The 20,573-nt window shown below is 31.2% G+C and overlaps 1 protein-coding gene across 1 annotated transcript in view; it reads right to left on the minus strand.

The window, feature by feature from the left end:
* Nucleotides 1-20,573, minus strand: part of CapaR (Capability receptor) — an 83,626-nt gene that overhangs the window by 31,473 nt on the left and 31,580 nt on the right. The window contains exons 5-7 of the mRNA XM_065505397.1: nucleotides 20,251-20,450; nucleotides 20,012-20,179; nucleotides 19,806-19,877 (exon numbers count right to left, since the gene is read on the minus strand). Of these exons, the coding sequence (XP_065361469.1) occupies nucleotides 19,806-19,877; nucleotides 20,012-20,179; nucleotides 20,251-20,450 (440 nt within the window). The remainder of the gene's footprint in view (nucleotides 1-19,805; nucleotides 19,878-20,011; nucleotides 20,180-20,250; nucleotides 20,451-20,573) is intronic.

The following is a 20,573-nucleotide window of genomic DNA, read 5'->3' on the forward strand; positions in this document are numbered from 1 at the left end:
TAATCAGGAATTGTTTTCGTGAGTTAGCTATTCGCAAATAAAAAATTAATTCACTGTTTATGCGGCAAATTTTTCTAAATGCAATATTTTTATTTGCGAATAAGCCGTGCGTATAAACGTAGTAATAGACTATATCATCACACTCTCAACTTGTTTTTATTGTGTCTCATTCGCTCTCATTTTGTCGTAAATAGCCGATCAAGCTTGTTGCTGTTACAAGCTGAACATTACCCCATTTGAGTCAAATTTAAATGTATTTATAAGAAAAGTTATTTTCATTTAAACTAAACAAATGTAAAGGAGTAGTTTTTAGCCATTTTTATACCCTTCACCATGAGTGGCAAGGGTATATATAAGTTTGTCATTCCGTTTGTAATTTCCACATTTTTCATTTGCGACCCCATAAAGTATATATATTCTGGATCGTTATAGATAGCGGAATCGATATAGCCATGTCCGTCTGTCCGTCTGTGTGTTGAAATCAACTTTCCGAAGCCCCCAAATAACTTACATACACGATTCATACATCAATATCTTCGAAATCGGTCCACAAATGGCTGAGATATAAGGAAAAAACTAGGACAAATTCGATTTTTGACCTATTTTTTACCTACATATATCTGGATTACTAAGCCATTAATATAGACAATATGGATATCTAATGATAGATATTTCAAAGACCTTCCGTATATAAGACGGAAAAAAATATTTTTTAACCCGAATTTTTTTTTCATCAAAAATCTTTTTTTGTCATAAATTCTTTTTCCAAAAAAATTAATTAGAAATATATAAAAAAAAAAAATTAAAATACTTTTTTAAAAAAAAATTAAAAAAAAATTTTAAAACAAATTTTTTTTAAGTATAATTTGGTGAAGGGTATATAAGATTCGGCACAGCCGAATATAGCTCTGTTACTTGTTTTATGTAAATTTAAAATTTTGTCCAAATTTTCACAAATCTTTCAAAAAATTAAACCCGGTTTTGTATGTTCCAATATGTTCGTAAATATTACACAGTGCAACACAAAAAAAAAAATAACCATATACCGACACCACTACGTGATAAAAGGCCAAAAAAAAAGACCTGTGTCTCTCAGATTTGCCCAAAGTAATTTTTTATGAGCCCTCAAAGATTTGGACCTCGGTGTCATTTTTGCAAAAAAAGTGATAATTTTCTCAGGCTCATATCTTGCAAACAGTTCGGAATTTTTATTTACTCTCTAAGGCAAAGTTGTAGCCCTTGTCACAAAGAACCAAAAAACTTCATCTTCAAGATCAAAATCCCCTATTCAGGTAGCAAAACGTTAAAAATTCAAGGAAACAATCAACTACAAAAATGTACCTAAGATCTCTATAGACAACTTTCTAAAACATATCGCTCATTTGCTGCAACAACGTCATAATTCAAAAAAGTCGTTTCAAGAAACACGACTTTCAATGTTTTATGATATTTTACTATTTCTTAAAAAAATTTTCAACAAATCATGCCATTTCCTGATTTAAGTAGTAGATACTAATATCTTTCTAATCTGTATTTAACACAAATTTGTACTTGTCAAATATACGAGAAAACATGGATTTTCATTTTGACGTTTACAACAAAAAAAAAAAACACTCTCATACAAAACAAGTAAGAGTGCTATATTCGGCTATGCCGAATCTTATATACCCTTCACCATTGTTGTGGATGCATTATTATTTTTTATAATTAGTATATACATATGTATGTACATTGCCCACTTTCAGCGTACAGCATCCTAAATTTATCAAGAACACAAAAAACAACAACAACGCCAAACGAAACAAAACACCAAAAGAAAAAACAAAATACGCAAGCCAATGAAACCAACACACGTCCAAACATACGTTTAATTGTATAAAAAACAACAACGCCAAAAGAAACAAAACACACATACGATTTGTTGCTTTTTTGTCCAAACATACGATTTGTTGCTTTTTTGTCAAAAAAACCAACACACAACCAAACAAACGTTTAGTTGTATAAAAAACAACAACAACGCCAAAAGAAACAAAACACAAAAAAAAACAAAATAAGAAAAGCATGCACAACCAAGCATACGCTTTGTTGCTTTTTTGTAAAAAAAGCCAACACACAACCAAACAAACGTTTAGTTGTATAAAAAACAACAACAATGCCAAAAGAAACAAAACACAAAAAAAAAACAAAATACACAAAACTTGCACATCCAAACATACGTTTTGTTGTTTTTTTGTCAAAGCATGCAATACATTGTGTTTTTTGATGAAATTTTCAGAGGTTGTCTCGGATTTTTGCTCATATCTCCGTTATTTATGGACGGATTTTGCTGATTTTAAATAGCAAAATTCTCGAAAGTATGTCTGACAGAATTGTTGAAGATTTGGATCCCGGAGATATCTGGGGCCTTCAGAAAACTGATTTCAACAGACAGACAGACAGACGGACAGACAGACAGACAGACAGACAGACAGACAGACAGACAGACAGACAGACAGACAGACAGACAGACAGACAGACAGACAGACAGACAGACAGACAGACAGACAGACAGACAGACAGACAGACAGACAGACAGACAGACAGACAGACAGACAGACAGACAGACAGACAGACAGACAGACAGACAGACAGACAGACAGACAGACAGACAGACAGACAGACAGACAGACAGACAGACAGACAGACAGACAGACAGACAGACAGACAGACAGACAGACAGACAGACAGACAGACAGACAGACAGACAGACAGACAGACAGACAGACAGACAGACAGACAGACAGACAGACAGACAGACAGACAGACAGACAGACAGACAGACAGACAGACAGACAGACAGACAGACAGACAGACAGACAGACAGACAGACAGACAGACAGACGGACATGGCTTAATCGACTCCGCTATCTATAAGGATCCAGAATATATATACTTTATAGGGTCGGAAATGAAAAATGTAGAAATTACAAACGGAATGACAAACTTATATATACCCTTCTCACGAAGCTGAAGGGTATAAAAAAAATTACTTTTTATAAAACTGATAAAACTATATGAAAGACTAAAGAACGGCGCATATTTTGTATTACTCAGTTAAAAACACCCGGATTTTGAGTTATGACGTTGTTGCAGCAAATGAGCGATATGAACTTCCTAGGAATGATTCTTAACACCATTTAGGTAGGTTGGTAGGAAAAAACTAAAGGAATTAAGTGTTTTAGGCCATAAACTATTAAATTATTATAAACTAAAGAATACTTCGAAATCAACAACATACAGAATCTTTTCGTTTTGAAATATATTTTTGGTCACTGCATTGCCGACTACTGCATTACCAAATATCGGAGAAAATTTAATTACTGCGAAATGGGAAATTATATTAGAAGTTACAGATTAATTTGCACTTTCTCTTAAATACTCCCACTGGACATCATCCGATTTGAATAAAATTTTTTGAGTTGGACTATATCAAGTGTCACAATAATTCACAACAAAACTAATATAAATTTTAAAAAAAATAAAAAAACAGGTATGAAAGTATGGTCGGTCAAGCCTACACCAAGTAAATGAGCAAAAACATTTTTCTTTTAAAATATCAATAATTTATATTCGTGAGTGATTTTCGAAATGGGCCTTATATGGGAGCTATGACCAATTATGGACCGATCACCATGAAATTAGGTCGTGTGATTTATGTCTATATGAAGGTTATTTATGTTGAATTTTGTGTATGTACCAACATTTTTAAGAGATTTATGCACGTTAAAGTGATTTTCGGAAGCGGGTCTATATGGGAGCTATGACTAATTATGGACCGATCGTAACAAAATTTGGTGACATGAATTTTGTATATATAAAACTTATTTAGAGCGAAATTTGTGTAGATACATTTATAAATTAAACTTTTATGACCGATAAAGTCCAATTTCGGAAGGACATTTGTATGGGGGCTTGGGCCTTGGGCCGAAAAAATTATATGCGACCTGTACTCTGCGCACAAGGCTTAGTTGACTCAGAAAGTGATTCTAAGTCGATCGGTATACTTTAGGTGGGTGTTAGACTAATATTTTTGGGCATTACAAACATCTGCCACTATGGTGGTGTAGGGTATAAATATATAAAAAAAACAAGTAACAGAGCTATATTCGGCTTATATACCCTTCTCCAAATTATACTTTAAAATACAAATTTTAAATATTTTTAGGAAAACAAAATTTAAAAAAAAAGAATTTGAAATTGTTTTTCAAAAATTTATTGTTTTTTTTAATTTATTAGTGAACAAAAAATTATATCAAACAAAATTTTTTGGTAAAAAAAAATTCTGGTTAAAAAATATTTTTCCCGATTTTGACCCATTATAGGTTTAACTTACCTATATACATCGTTGCAATGGACTTTGAAATATCTATCAATAGATATCCATATTATCTATATCAATGACTTAGTAATCCAGATATAGATAAAAAATAGGCCAAAAATCGAGGTTGTCCCGGTTTTTTCCTTATATCTCAGTCATTTCTGGGCCGATTTTCTCGATTTTAAATACAACCGAGCCGGGACAATTCGCGATATATTGATGTATGAATCATGTTTGTAAGTTATTTGGGGGCTACGGAAAGTTGATTTCAACATATAGACGTACAGACAGACTTGGCTATATCGACTTCGATATCTATAACGATCCACTATATATATACTTTGTGTGGTCGTAAAAAAGACACACAAAACGGGAATATATAAAAAATTCAACTCTTCCGAAAGGAATAAGTTAATCAGTGGTATAGAATTTCCAATTAAGAGCTAGATATTAAACGAACAATTAACAGTCAGAAAAACTTCAAGTCTAACTAGAAGAATTAAAACATCTCGCTAAAGCATTAAAGAAAATTATACCCAAAAAAATAGCAGTGTTATATTTTTGGTCGTCATTGTATAGGATATCATCTATATACCAACATATTTATGTATATAAAAATGTGTGTCAGTATATAAATGTTTTTAGAACTATAAGTTGGTTGGCTAGAATTTCCAGTGTCATAGGTAAAGTTTATTATTATCTAGTTGTTATGGAAATGAGCAAAATATCATTATTATTTGTCTGATGAACACAGAAGATACGCACTTTAAAGTGGACATAAATAAACACTGAATAGGCAAACATTAATTTTTATGTCTCTAGTTTGCAGGAAGCACAACATTCTGTTGCTACTGATAGATTTAATAAGATTTTAACAATAAGGAGAGCATTTAATTCAAAAGAAGATAAGAGTGACTGCAAAAAATCATGATTTTTTTTAAGATTTTAATTATTCTCTGGAACTAGAATCATAACACATTTTAAAGTGTTCTTTCAGTTTCAATAAATAAAATTATTTACTACTCAATAATTAACTACTGCAATGTAAATACCTATATGTATTTATAATTACATTTTTTCTATTGTTTTTAATTTTGCTTTATTTGAAATCGAAATTCAAGGAAATAATTTAGTTTTGTTTATATTTGCATAACCTGAGGGCTTGTTGTAATGTTGCAACAATTTGCTAAATTGTATTTTTAATTTATCTCTCTCTATGTATTGTGTATTTAAAGCAAATATTATTTAAATTGAATTTGTATATTGTTAGACAATATTGTGAAAGTATTGTATTTTGAAGACTAATAAAAAAATTTCCCTCAAAAGAGAGAAATATATTGGAATTAGACTGGCTCAAAAGAAATGTTACTTCAGATTAGGGTTTCAAATATTCGAGTTAAATTTTGTTTGAATAAAAGTTTGCCATATTTTTTATTATTCGAGTGATTGATTCATTTTTTAAATTTTCTCTATTATAAACAATTTTTTAAAATTTTAACTTGAAAATAAATTGATTTTATTATTCGATTATTCGACAATTACTGATGAAATAATTTTTTATACTAAACTGAAAAATTTTATTCATTCGAATAATTTTTATTCAGAGCCAGCCCCTGAAATTTGGCCAAAATTTCGAGTTTAAATCCATAAATGGACCATTATTTTAAATTTTGTACCATTAAACAAATTTCATACAGACTTTAAAATTTTGTTTTTTATTTTCTTTAAATTTATTTTCTTCACTATTTGCCTTCATTGAAAAATATTTTCAATTATTTGAATGCGTTTGTTTCGAAAGGTTCAAAAGCCTTGTTTAAATAGTTCTTATAGTACAGAAAAAACAAAGTTCTATTTTAAAATAAAGTCGACTTTAAAAAAAGTAAGTTTAAGTTTCTTTTGTGGTTAGGCTGTAAATATTAATTTATATTTTTACTGTTTATCCTCCAGCTCACTTAAACAAATATTTAGTCATTGTCCTTTGTATTTTAATATTTATTTTCTTATACGTTGTTATTGTTAGCTGGTACCTTTTTTCCTATTTTAAACTGTTTTTATTATAAATAAAAATTGCTCTTAAGTATAAAGATGTCCACTTTAACAATATTTAAAAAATTAACTAAATAAAAGGAAACAAAAAAAATCAAATTGACAAAAAATTTGAAATCTTACTCAAATTCCGGAAAAAGAAAAAGCTAAAATACTGAAATTTCATACTTAAAATATAGAATAAAGCAACATAATGCATTGTAGAAAAAACAATCTACATTCTTTAATGATTTTATTGCTTAAAATGTTTAAATTTTCCAAACAAAAATGGATGCTTTTTTTCACTATGGTTAGGTTGTTAAATAGTCTTTGTCTTGTACTGAAATTTGAAGGTGTAGTTTTCTATTTTTTTTTTTTAGAAATCATACAAAAGAAATTTTTACAGAGTTGCAAAAAAATACCATTATTTTGACTTTGTTTTTTAATGTCAATAAATGTCATTACGTTTACATTAAAACGATGCAATTGTGGAATAAAATAGTTAATTATTTAAATTTATATTCGGTTAAATTATAGGAATACTAAAGGAATTTTATTTAAATCAAGTGAATTGAAAACAGCTTTAGTTGCTTGTTCCACAGATCGTATAATTGATATTTTTAATGGCTGTATAGCACAGAGCGTATGATTTATATTTTATTACGTTTTCAATGAAATATGTCTGCAAATAAAGCTTTCTTCTCTGTTAAAAAATTATTCTGGACAAAAAATAATTAAAGAACTTATATTTTGGAAATGAATGGTATAAAGAGATAAACTTTAGTTTCAATGGCACATCAGGGATATTGTGTTATTCATTGGAAAAGAAAATCATTCAAATGTGTATGCTCTATAATGGAATTTCCTTCGAATCGAATTATGAGAGACGGTCGGATTGTCATTCTATGTTGGGTTTAAATTTTACATTTAAATCAATTGGAGATTAATACTCATCACTCATACATATGTATATTATTATCAAATATTTTCCAGACCAAAAAATGTAACGTTTGAAAAAGAAAAAAATTTCAAGAATTCGATATCAAATACGTAATATTCGCAACTCAAGGCTTGTTTCACGATGTCGAAAGAATACAGATTCGAACAGATTTGTATGAAAACTATTCGAAAGAATTTTAAAAACTGAATGTTTTTCATAAACATTTTTTCGACTTATTTTTCTTTCGACATCGTGGAACAGGCAGTCATTCTCAAACTTAAACATAAGTCTGAAGACTAGAGTTCCAGTCTATTGTATGTTCCAGTTCTTGTATTCTATTCGGTATACGATGTAAAAATGCGAGATTTTTTTTAAATTTTTAGCTTTTATTTTGAAACCTTTGTACAATATAAATTTATTCAAAGTATTGGCCATTGTTGGCTATGACCTTTTCCTATCTTTCTGGCAACATATGGTTTCCATGCCAAAATAACTGCTCATCTTTAGACGGCAAGAACAAATCAAGTCAATTTCGAATAATCTGTTCTGAAGTGAAGCGTATCCCAGAGAGAGTGTTCTGTGTGTTCAGCGATCGAAACAAATAGTAGTCGGGTGAGCGAAACTTTCCAACCACTTTATTCTAAATTAATTTGTATAGGTATTGCAACATGTGACCAAGAGTTGTCATGTTGGAATATTACTGTTTCATGTCTGGCCGCATATTCAGGTCCTTTTTTCGGCCAATGCTCGCTTCAAATGAATCAGCAGCTCCTAATAGATAGGACCCTTTTCTATAGCGTCATGGATATTTGGCTTTGGTTTCGATTCGGCTGGTTGGCCGGACTTCACATACGATATCTTACGATTCGGATTGTCGTAATAGATCCAATTTTAAAAGCAAGCAATGACAAAAATTATTTTCTTTTATAGCGTTGAAGCATCATTTCGGACATGTAAAATCGTATTTCAAGGTCTCTCGGCTTCAATTAGTATGGATGAATCATGCTGCTCGGAAACGTTTTGAAATTTGCCAGCTCTTGTTCTGTTTTACAACAATCGTCATGAAGTAATGCCTCCAAAAATTTGTTTGGCTGGCCTGGGCGATCTTTATCTTCCGTGTCAAAATCACCACTTCTGAACCGAACAAACCATACATATGTCGCACGTTGAAACCTATGGAACATATTCACCATAAGCTTTCTTGAGCAATCGGTAGGCATCAGCTGCACTTTTTTCAAATTAAAAATGTAAAGCAAAATTTCCCGCATATGACGCTTTATTCACGCAGAGAAAAAATATAATTGGGCATGGTTACTGTAACCATTTATATAGTGTTACAAGTTTTTTAACTATATTATAGTCACAGTAACCATTTACATGATTGTGGTAACCATAATATGGTTAACTTACGATTCACATGATTGTCTCAACCATATATATGGTTACAGTAAACATATATATGTTTTTTTGCAACCATATTTATGATGAATAATTTTATCATAATATGTTGTTCCCAGATTGTGATAAGCCTTAAGCCAAGAGCACCATAATATGATAAGTCCTTCATCATATAAATGGTTGTCACAAACATATATATGTTTACTGTAACCATATATATGGTTGAGACAATCATGTGAATCGTAAATTAACCATATTATGGTTACCACAATCATGTAAATGGTTACTGTGACTATAATATAGTTAAAAAACTTGTAACACTATATAAATGGTTACAGTAACCATGCCCAACTATATTTTTTCTCTGCGTGTTGATACAAAATTCGACAAATTCTAAACCTCGCATTTTTAAGTCATACATCCAACAACTTTCATTTTCATAAAGCCTATGTCCTTCTGTACGATTCGTTCATACATAATTTTGCTGTCGGACCAGTAGTTTAGAAGATTCACTGGGTGACATTTGTAAAGGATTTGATTTCAACTAATTTTTAATTTGAATGAAACCTGAATGGTTATAGACATACGGGCATCAATAAAACTTTAAGTAGAAATATATACATATTTAAAATATATTCGCTTGAGAATAGTTAGGTTGCTAGTCTCCACTTGAAATTAATTAGTAAGTTTTATTTGTAGATAAACCTAAAGGAAACCCTTTATTCGGCTTACTGTTCTCTATTTAAAAACAAAATTAGTTTAAATATTTCTATTTTGCTTAACATTAATACATTTATCTCTTACGTTCCATAAATTTATTCATTTAAGCCGCTTGAAAATATTTAAAAAAATAACTACTTCAAAAGCTCTTGAGTTATTTGAGAATTACACAGGCTTGAAATTTGTGTACGTTGCTATAGAATTCTATACATTTTAAAGTAGTTTAAATTTCATCCATCATGTATTTTCCAAGCAGTCAATGAAAATGTTTCCTCAATTTGCAACAATCAAATTAGCATGAAAATGAGGGACAGCGTGTAGAATTTATTGCCGTAGCTTAAATAATTTCATGGCAATTGTATCAAATTTAGAAGCACTAACAGATATGAAATCAAATAAGTACTACATTTGTTTTTGCCCTGCTAATCTTGTCTAGAGGTACATTATTGAATTCTTATTTCTGTATTAAAATTTACTACACTATAGCATATATACTAGAGTAAATATAAGCCATGTGAGATTACAAGTGTCTAGAGTTGGTAACTTAGCAACCTTACTCCATCTACTTAATAATACATTTAATATTATTTAAACATCTACTTTATTACAAATCTAATAGTCCGTTATTCTATTTTTTCTTATTTTTTTGCTTGCATTTTTTACATGAATTTCTTTTGTATTTTCACAATAAATTCCTGAATCTAACAGTGTTGAAATGGTTGTGAAAGTTTATGCCAGAAAATGTTTTACCATGATCTTAATATCCTCCTCCATTGTAACTTATATATTAATGTCTAGTAATCATTTTTATATTATAAAATTGTGTTATAGAATAGAATAATAAAATATAATGGAATGGAATGGCTAGAAAAAAATAATAGAAAAATCTCAAGTATGCATAAATCATAAAATCATGTTTAGTGTAACAACTTGTGTTCATATTTATCTTCTTGGAATATAGTTTTTATATTCATACATACGTTACATTCATTCATTGGTGTATTTATTTACTATTATTTATCTATTATATATCTGTGACATGTGGCTTGTTATAAATCTCTGGCTGAACTGTGAAAAGTGTGAAAGTGGGTAATATTAGTTTATGATAAGATTTGTGTCATGTTTAAATTTTGATAAATTATGGTGAATATACATTTTATAATATTCCTAGTAAAACCAAAGTTAAAAAACATTTTTAACTTAAATATTATTTAGAAATGTTTTAAAGCTAATAATAATGATGGTTTCAATTCGAAAAAAGAACTTGCATACATTAATTGTTAGTTATATAAAAATAAAGAAAAATTAATATGTATATTTATTATAAAGAAAAAAAATGTTTCTTCTTGGACCAACTCATGCAAAGCATTGTGTTTGATCTAGGAAAATAGGTTGTGGGAGGCAGGAAAGAAGGAGTAGTGTTGTGGACATTTGATTTGAACTTTCTTACATTAAAAATGACATGAAACCCTTCATCGGGAAGTTTGTTCCACAAGTTTGTTCCACGACTAAAGAACGAATTTTGCCTGTAGTGTGTAGTGGGCTCTACTGGCCAATCGACCATAAAGGGATGTGGTCTTGATGAAAAACGTGTATTACGTAAAAATCTGCGGTTATCAGGAATGAGTTCCCAAATTTCATCAGAATACATTCCATTGTAGTACCGATAGAAGAGTGAAAAGCAGCACACATAGCGAAGAGTAAGGAATCAGTAGAGTTGGATACCCTACTGTCACCAATAATCACCTTCGCCTTCTCATGTAAACTTTGAAGCACCGGCACATACATAGGAGTTCTATTCCATTTTCGGTCAGATAAAGGTGGTGTAAATAGTGAGGAGATCAGATGGAGCAAAGTATTTCCTTCACAGTTTCAGAAATCCGAGAAACTTAAGCTTCTTTCCACACTTGAAAAATGTGTTTAGACCAGCGGACATCACATTGTATTCTCATGGCCAGAACATCAAGAGCGTCTGATTCTACAATATTTACACCACCCATAAATATAGATGAAACGACATGGTTTGTCGTTCGTTTTTGTCTCAACATGCAACACTGGATCTTGCGAGAGTTGAAAGCTGCCATATTCGCAAGACCCCATTCAGAGATTGTCTGAAGGTACCGATTAAGGAAATCATTCATGTTTTGCCTCATTGCCCAAATCTCAGCGTCCTCTACGGAAGCCATACTGGAGATCGTTAAGTAAATTGCTAGACTCCAAATATTTAATCAGATGGTAGTTTACCATACTTTCCATGAACAAATTGGTTATTTTCAGCGTTATTAGACTCTCCCTTTTTAGGAATTGGCGTGACATTAGCAACCCTCCAACATACAGGAAATACGCCGACACGGTATGAAATGCTGAAATGGTTAGCTAATGGACGAGCTAACGTTGAAGAGCACTGCTCTTTCGAGTTCGAGCAGTGATTGATCACTTTCCGGCAAGTGAGAATTAAAAGAACTAAATGGTTAGTTTATCATTTAAAAGAGTCAGAATAGAGGAACTAGCATTTACTCTTTTAACAAATGACCAAAAACTTTTATTACCCCGGGGAGTAGTAAAAACTTTAGTAAGAAGGCGCTGCTCGCATAGAGCTTTTTCGCGCCTAAGTACTTTGACACATGAAAATCTTTCCTTTTCAGTTTCTGCGTTTCGGTTATTGTGCCAAGTTCTGAATGCTTCCTCTCTGCATCTGATTACTATTTTGCACATCTGATTAAACCAAGATTTTTGTCTAGGTATAATCGAAGATTTCTTTGATGGAATGAAAGTCTTCATTCCCAACATGATAATTTTCTCAACCATTCTCGTCATGGTATTGACGTTATTTTCCAGGAAACAAAGCTTCCAAATTCGTTTAAAGGGAGAATTGACCAAAAAAACCCAGAATATAATATTGTTTCTGATATGAAACCGTAATATTCCATCATGACAACGCTCGGCCACATCTTGCAATACCTGTTAAAAAGTGTTTAGAATGAAGAGGTTGGGAAGTTTTGCTTAGCCCGCTTTATTTTCCAGACCTTTCCCCGTCCGACTACAATTTGTTTCGATCGATGCAGAAAGTTCTCTCCGACATACGCTTTACTTTGGAACAGAGTATCCGAAATTGATTCGTTCTTGCCCTGAAAAGATGAGCTTTTTTTTTTGGCTCGATATCCATATGTTGCCAGAAAGATGGGAAAAGGTAAATTTATATTACAGAAATGTTTCAAAATAAGTCATACACCGCTGATCTGAAAATGAAGAAATAGTTATACAATGACTCACTAATATATATACAGCGTGTATCAGATGGACCTATATTCCTACATGGTGGACGTGGTGTAGATAAGTCTTTATTCCAAAAGGAGGTAAGACGACTCCTACTAAACCGAAGGATTACGGACCAATTAGTCTTGCATCCTTTTTGCAGAATGACCATTCCCAACATGCCTACACCAAGGGCAGATATATGGAAACAGCTCTACATTCGTTAGTTGGCTCAATTGAAGAGTCGCTGTCACATAAGGAGTATTCACTTGTTGACTTCCTAGATATTGAAGGAGCTTTTAATAATGTCGGGCCCGATGCTATCCTATCTGCGATGGATGTACTTGGGATTGATCTATATGTACGCCGAATAGTCGGAAAGATACTCGGTTATAGAGTCATATGAGCTACATTAGGCGGCATCAGTGTTTCAAAAGTGGCCAATCGTGGAACCCCGCAGGGAGGTGTACTATCACCACTTCTGTGGAATATGGCTATGAATACCCTGTTGCACATGATGGACAGCAGAAGAATCATAACAGTCGCGTATGCTGTTTCGGTTTTGTTATCTCTGGTAAATTTCTGGATACAATATCTAGTTGTATGGAATCAGCATTAAGTACACTGAGTGAGTTGAGTTTTTCAAGTGGACTTTGTGTGAATCCCCAAAAGACGGAATTGGTTCTTTTCACTAGAAGCTACATCGACTACTTTAGACCACCTAGACTAAATAGAATCAGTCTTGAGATCAGGGATACCTTGGCATAATTCTATATAAAAGATTATTTTGGAATCTAAACATTTAGAACAGGATTAATAAGGCTTATGTGGTCATCTATTCCGAAGGGTATCAATTGGATCTTCAAAACAGTTGTTAAACCCATCTTGTTTTATGGAGTACTGGTATGGAGGCCTTGGAGAATGCTACTCACCGGACGGCCATTGAACGAGTTCTAAGGACTATCGCGATACTGATTGCAGACGCTATAAGGTCTACCTCTTCTAAGGAACAAAATATCAATCTTTATGATGCGGAGTTATTGCATTTCTTTCGTCATATCTTCGAATATTAGCAGCAACAAAAGCAATAGAGTATCACATGGTTGGATTTGATCCATAAAAATGTATTTAAACTTAAGTTCTCAGCATATTTGCAGTATTTTTCAAAGTAGCAGCAAGCAACACTTTAACATTAAAATTTTATTTATTACTGATTAGCTTTAAGCCTTTTTTTGCCTTTGGAGTGGCAACCAAGCATATTCGTTTTTATTAAAGTATAATGTTATTTTGGCGTTGAATTATTTTCTTTGGTGTTCATTAACCCATGTAAGGCGTATAAATTTTTTAACATGCTGGCATTTAGAGATAAAGGGAAACACAAAAGAAAAATATTAAGCACAAAAAGAGGAAATTTCTAAAGCACTCTTAAAGAATTGTAATAAAATTAAAATTTTCTATGGCTTTTGAATTTTAAAGTCTACTTCAGTTCAACATTTTCCTGTAAACAAATTTAACCCTTTTAAATTTGTCTGAGGTTTTTGCTCACATGTTTTTTTTATTTTTTGAATTACATCCATTGATTATTGGTTTTGCTTGGGTTAATTCACCATATTGTTTTTGGCTGTATTTTATCGGTTGGTTGATGGTTGTCTTTCTCCCTGTAGTATGACGGTTGTCGTTGTTGTTATTGTTGTTGTCAATTACGTTGTCGTTGTTGTTGCTGTGGTTGCCGGTTTTCTGGTACTTTTATTTGTCGTTTACATTTTCCATGGTGTTTTTCCTTATTTTTCTTGTTATTCATGTTTTTTTTTTTTGTTTATTATTTTTTATTATTAGTGCGGCACATGTTTTCGATTGCTGTGTGACACTTCATGACTTGCTACGGAATGTTGGCATGTGATGCTTTTAAGTGTCATTCTTAGACATAAAGCTACATACATAGGATACGCAAATATTTGTTTGTTTAAGTCATGAATGTGTTATGTTTTGTTTAAAATTTAAGTTGAAAATTATGTTTTTAAAGGTCATTAATGTTTGGAAATGGCAATGTACTTTTTTTTCTTTTTTGTTGGGGAATAAATTTTTATAAGAATTTAAGCAGAAGTGCTTTAAATTACATACCTACTTCCAGAATGAGCTAAATTTGTTAAGATTTCCTAAAAATAAACAATAAACTCCTAAAAGTATGCCCTAAAGCTGGCTATTTTGATAGAGAAGATTATTATTTTTTTACGAAAATATTCTTATAAGAAGTTATATCCTTGTTGGTAATAAAAATCTAGCTAGTGTCATCATTTCTTTTTTTATATATAAAATATTTTTGATTTAAACAGGAAACTTAAGGTTTTAAATGTGTATTTTTTCTTAGAAAAAGTGTTTAGAGCGAAATAAGTTGTTCAATTAGGGGCGCTTGTTTAAAATATTTTATATGAGTTAGAAACGCCTTTAATTATGCCATAAATAATGACACTTTATTAAAGTTGTTTACAATGTTATATAACAAAAAGTATTTATATTTGCTTATATTTCAAACTAGATTTACACAAATAACACACAGGAGGGGAATTAAGAAAAGTGGAACATTTATCATGGCTATAGAGAAGGTGTAGTTGAGTTTTGATTTGATTTTTGATTTTAAACACCACTTGAAATACCCCAAAGTGTGGGTACATACCCAAGGTAATATAAAAAATTATGACACATTTTTGTTATCGATGCAATTTCAAAGATTTTTACATTTTTGAAAATAATATACAATAGATATTTAATATCCTACACTTTGATATATAATAATATTATATATTATATTATTATGATTATCTATTCAAGTAGTCTTATTGATGCCTTCAAAATACATAACTCGAAGTAATTAGCTTCATTTCATAGTTTTTCGATAATTTGGTAATGCAGTAGTCGGCAATTCAGGGACCAAAAATATATTAGAAAACGTCAAGATTTTGTAAATATTCTGTATGTTGATTCTCAATCCATGAATTTGACTAGTGGAAAAGATAAGTTACATATAATCTTGGATGTATGACTTAAAAATGCGGGATTCACAAGGTATGGTGTATCTTTTGAACGCCGCACGGTGGCTCATATCTCAATTTCATCGGCCAAAAGTCCAACTTTTTGTTAACTCCGATTTCAAAAATTTTAATGCCATTCTATAGTAGCCAAAAAATTAGATAAAAATATTTTCAATTGTGTGCGTGGCATGCTGTTAAAGTCAAATATTTTATATCAGTTTATAAAAAATGTGATTTTTGTAAATTTGATCAGAAGTAAATTATCATTACTCGCAAACTATTATCGATAATTGGATGATTTTTTTTGTTGTGTTGCTAGGATAATAGTCTTTACGAACTGGTATGACTTGTCACTGTACCGTTTATACCTGATGTGTTATTAATTTTTTTCACAGGGACTGTATTTTAGTCAAATTTTAATTTCAGTGGAATAAAAGTGCTTAGGGTCAAAAGGGGTTAAACAAATTTTACTACCAGGAGAAAGGCCAAAGTGTCCTATTTAAGCCTGTATATACTTGTTGACCTGTTTTGACCTCTTTGTTGAACAGTTTTTTCATTTGAATGAAATTACTCCCAAATTTTTTTCAATTTTCTTTTACCTGTTCATATGACTGGCGCAAAGTACAAGTCGCAGTTTTGAAGATATTGCGATAAAATTTGGTACATACATTTTTTTCGGCGCGAGGACAATGACTGTTGAAAATGACTGAAATCGGTCCATTATTTCATATAGCACCCATACAAATGTTCTCCCGAAATTATACTTTATCGGTCGTAAATGTTTAATTTATATTGGTATCTACACAAATTTTGCTCCAAATAAGGTTTATATACACTGAATTAATGTCACCTAATTTTATGATGATCGGTCCATAATTAGTCATAGCTCCCATATAAGACCCGCTTCCAAAAATCATTTTAACGAGCATAAATCTCTTAAAAATTTTGGTATAAACACAAAATTCAACAGAAATAACTACCACATATACATAAATCACATGACCTAATTTCATGGCGATCGGCCCATAATTAGTCATAGCTCCCATATAAGACCCACTTCCGAACGAGCATAAATCTCTTAAAAATTTTGGTATAAACACAAAATTCAACATAAATAACTTCCACATAGACATAAATCACACGACCTAATTTCATGCCAATCGGTCCATATAATTAGTCATAGCTCCCATATAATGCCCTCTTCCGAAAATCTTTTTAACGAGCATAAATCTCTTAAAAATGTTGGTATAAACACAAAATTCAACACAAATAACTTCTATATAAACATAAATCGGCGATATGTCCATAATTAGTCATAGCTCCCATATAATTCCCTCTTCCGAAAATCATTCACGGAAATAAATTATAGTGTTGGGTATTATATGGACGAGCTTGGCCGAACACGCTTCCTTACTTGTTTTTATCTGCTTACAACTTTTTATAAGTAAAGCTGATATAAAAAATAAAAAAATTTCATACTAAATGCTATAAAAAATTAAAAGTTCAACTTTAACCTTAAATTGCTCAACAACTGTTAAATCGATTTTAATGAAATTAAAACTGGAGAAAAATTCATGAAGTTATCTGTCCATAAAACAAAAATTTCTAAAATATCTCTATCGGTTCAAAAGTTACAGAATTTTGGCTGATGAAAATTGATAATGAGCCACTGTGCGCCGTTATTGTTTTAATAACTTATATGTCATTTTGAAGGGTACATATCTGTCATATATTCTCTCTTAGTTATTTAACATTATAGTGTAAACAACAACGTTTTTTTTTGCTTTAAAAATGTCGAATTTTGTGCCAACAAAGCGTCATATGCTTTTAATTTGTAAAAAATTAAGCACACCGATTGCTCATAGAAGGTTATAATGAATGTGTTTCATCGGTTTCAACATGCGAGAGATAGTTTTCACAGTTCAGAAGTGCTGATTTTAACACGGAATACAAATATCGCCCAGGCCAGCGAAAAATGTTTGAAGATCAAGATTTGGAGAATATTATTGTCAAACTCAATCATTAGTAGCTACTCAATCAGCAACTTGAAAACTTTTGCGGCAGGATTCATCCAAAAGTAGGGATGGAGAATTTTGTATGTCAGAAATGCTGCTTGAACGCTATAAAAGAAAATAATTTTTGCTCCGAATCATTACTTGCGATGAAATATGGAATCCATAAAATCCATTAAACATATACACTGTATATGTTTAATTTTATAATAATTTCAATAAACCATGTGGTCGGCTAATGTGGTATAGCTAACGAATTTCAAACAACTAATATGCCAAAGAAATGTGAAGTATGAAAATGGGCAGCGGAAGATTTGAAGAAAGCTATCTAAGCAATTAGAAACAACAAATGGAATTTTTTTTCTCATCAGTCATTCAATGTCTCCTACGAAGCGAAGAATGTATTGAGGAGCTTCTGGTAAGCTTGGTCAGCCGCCAACTTTTAACCGCATCCATTGAAGATGATTTAAATAAATCGAAACTCATTTACAAATTAAAATACTATGCATCGGTTATGTGGTTTAGCATACAATATTAACCGAACATGGTATACCACATTACCACGCCAATTTTTTCAATGGCTTGTTTATAGGTTTTTTCTCTTTCTCCAAATTTCTTATAAGACTTTTTAACTTTCACGAATGTAAACCTAACACTTGTAGTTGAACACCAGCTGAGAACGGTTCCAATCGAATTAAGATTCTAAAAATTATAGTCAAATAAAAAATAGGTATACCACATTACCCGAACTTACTCTATTTAGAATAAAGTGGTTGGGAAGTACGATTACTATTTGTTCCGATCGATGCAGAAGGCTCTCTCTGGGACACTTTTCATTTTGGAACAGTGTAGCCGATAATGTCATGATTCGTTCTTGGCCTCAAAAGATGAGCAGTTCATTTGGCTCGGAATCCTTATTTATTTCCACTATTTTTTTAATTGACCCACTGTGTGACACTCGTTTTACACACAGTGTAAAACCTGCACCGCTTCTAACATTTATAAAATAATAAATGGTGTTAATTTAATGTAAGCTAAAAATGGATCACATCCTTGAACTTTTGTGTCAGTTTTGAAGGATTTTATTTACAGGAGTTTAAAATATCGATGTTCGTACTTTTTGAGCATTTCTTTGAGTTCGATAGTAGTATTTTTCTCGGTTTATAATTAAAAATAATCTACAAACTCTCTTTTAGTTAAATATGTAAGTCCAAAGTAAATGAAAAAGTAAAGAAATTCCGGTTTCTACCAACAAGTTATCTCTTATAGTTTAAAAGATATTTAAGGTTACCTTTTAAAAGTTTCGTTTATTACCTTGACTTTTTGAATCCAGTTCTTAACAAATATGTAAAAATATTAAAAAAATTTTGAGCTAAATTCTTGTCAAAATTTTCCAATTTTTCAAAATCATTTCAGAATTTTGACTTTGATTGAGATATTTTCGAGAAACTTTTAACGTATTATTTTGGAATTTATTAGAATTTGAGTGTTTTAAACTATAAGAATTAACTTAGTGAAATAAACCGGAATTCTTGCTTTATAACAAATGTTTCATTCATTGAAATCTGTCCATATTTGTACACAGTTTTCCTAACCAGAGGTGGTTGACTTTGACAACCTGTATCTTATCTTTTATTCTAGCAGATTGATCACAAATTAAATTTTCATAAAGCCCATGTAATAATTTTATTGTAAAGACTTCAAATGAACTGTTTGTTAAATAAAAATTAGTCAATGGATACAAATTTGACAGATTTAGAATTTAAAGTTGATAAAATTTCAGTTTACTTTAAGATTTAAATGTAAAATAAAGAAAATAATTGAATGGAAGTATTTTGAACAGCCTATGTTATGTATAGAAAATAGTGTTTTTTTATTTCAACGACAAATTGATGATTTTTTAAAGATATTTTCACGATTTCTCCCCCAAATTTTTTTCTTTTTAAAGTGTGTCTACAAATTTCAAATATAACAAAAGAAACACCTTAAATCTAACTGTAAATATTCTTATATGTTTACCCCCCAAAGTATGCAGCACATAATATTTTAAAATTCATAAGAAAACTCACCCAACATTCTAATGACGGCTCTACGTGACTTTTGAATTGTGGATTCTCTATGCATGGAACCTTGTTGGACACCTGTAAAAAGTTCACGCATACACGCGAAAAATAAAAATTCAATTATTTCATTGCCTGAGACATGTAGCCATGTATTACATGCTAAAGCAAAATAACACATTTCATTTTTCTTTGTTTTTAATTTTAAAACTCACCCAATTGCTGTGTGGTTCTAGAGCGTATTTTGGCACCCATACGACCATAAAAATAAAATATTAAAAACATGGGTATAAAAAATGAGACTAAAGATGAAACCTCAAATAGGGGTATGTTTTCGGGCGTATCAAAACCACAATATCCAGAGTCCTTAATTTGGGATTGATCTTGTTTGGTGGAGAGGGGTAGTAAATATTAACAAATGAATGAAAATTCCCTTCGTTTTGTTTGCACTTACCTGGGGGATAGTACCAATAATTAATTTTCGTCCATATGCCAAATGGTATGGCTCCTATAAAACTCAGTAGCCATAGCAGAACAATTATACGGGACGCTCTTTTGAAGCCTCTCATGGCACTCAAATGTAAGGGATGACAAATGGCTATATAACGTTCCACCGAAAACGCCACTATTGTTAAAACTGATACATACGTAGATCTAGTTGTTTTTGTTGGGGTTTCAAATATAATAATAATAAAAGGGAAAAAAAAATAGAAAAAAGTGGAAGAGAATTTTGTAAAATAAATAATATGCCAACAAATGGTTTCTTTTCATAATTTA

This window comes from Calliphora vicina, chromosome 3, assembly GCF_958450345.1.
Source record: "Calliphora vicina chromosome 3, idCalVici1.1, whole genome shotgun sequence".
In the NCBI taxonomy this organism is placed as follows: Eukaryota; Metazoa; Arthropoda; class Insecta; order Diptera; family Calliphoridae; genus Calliphora; species Calliphora vicina.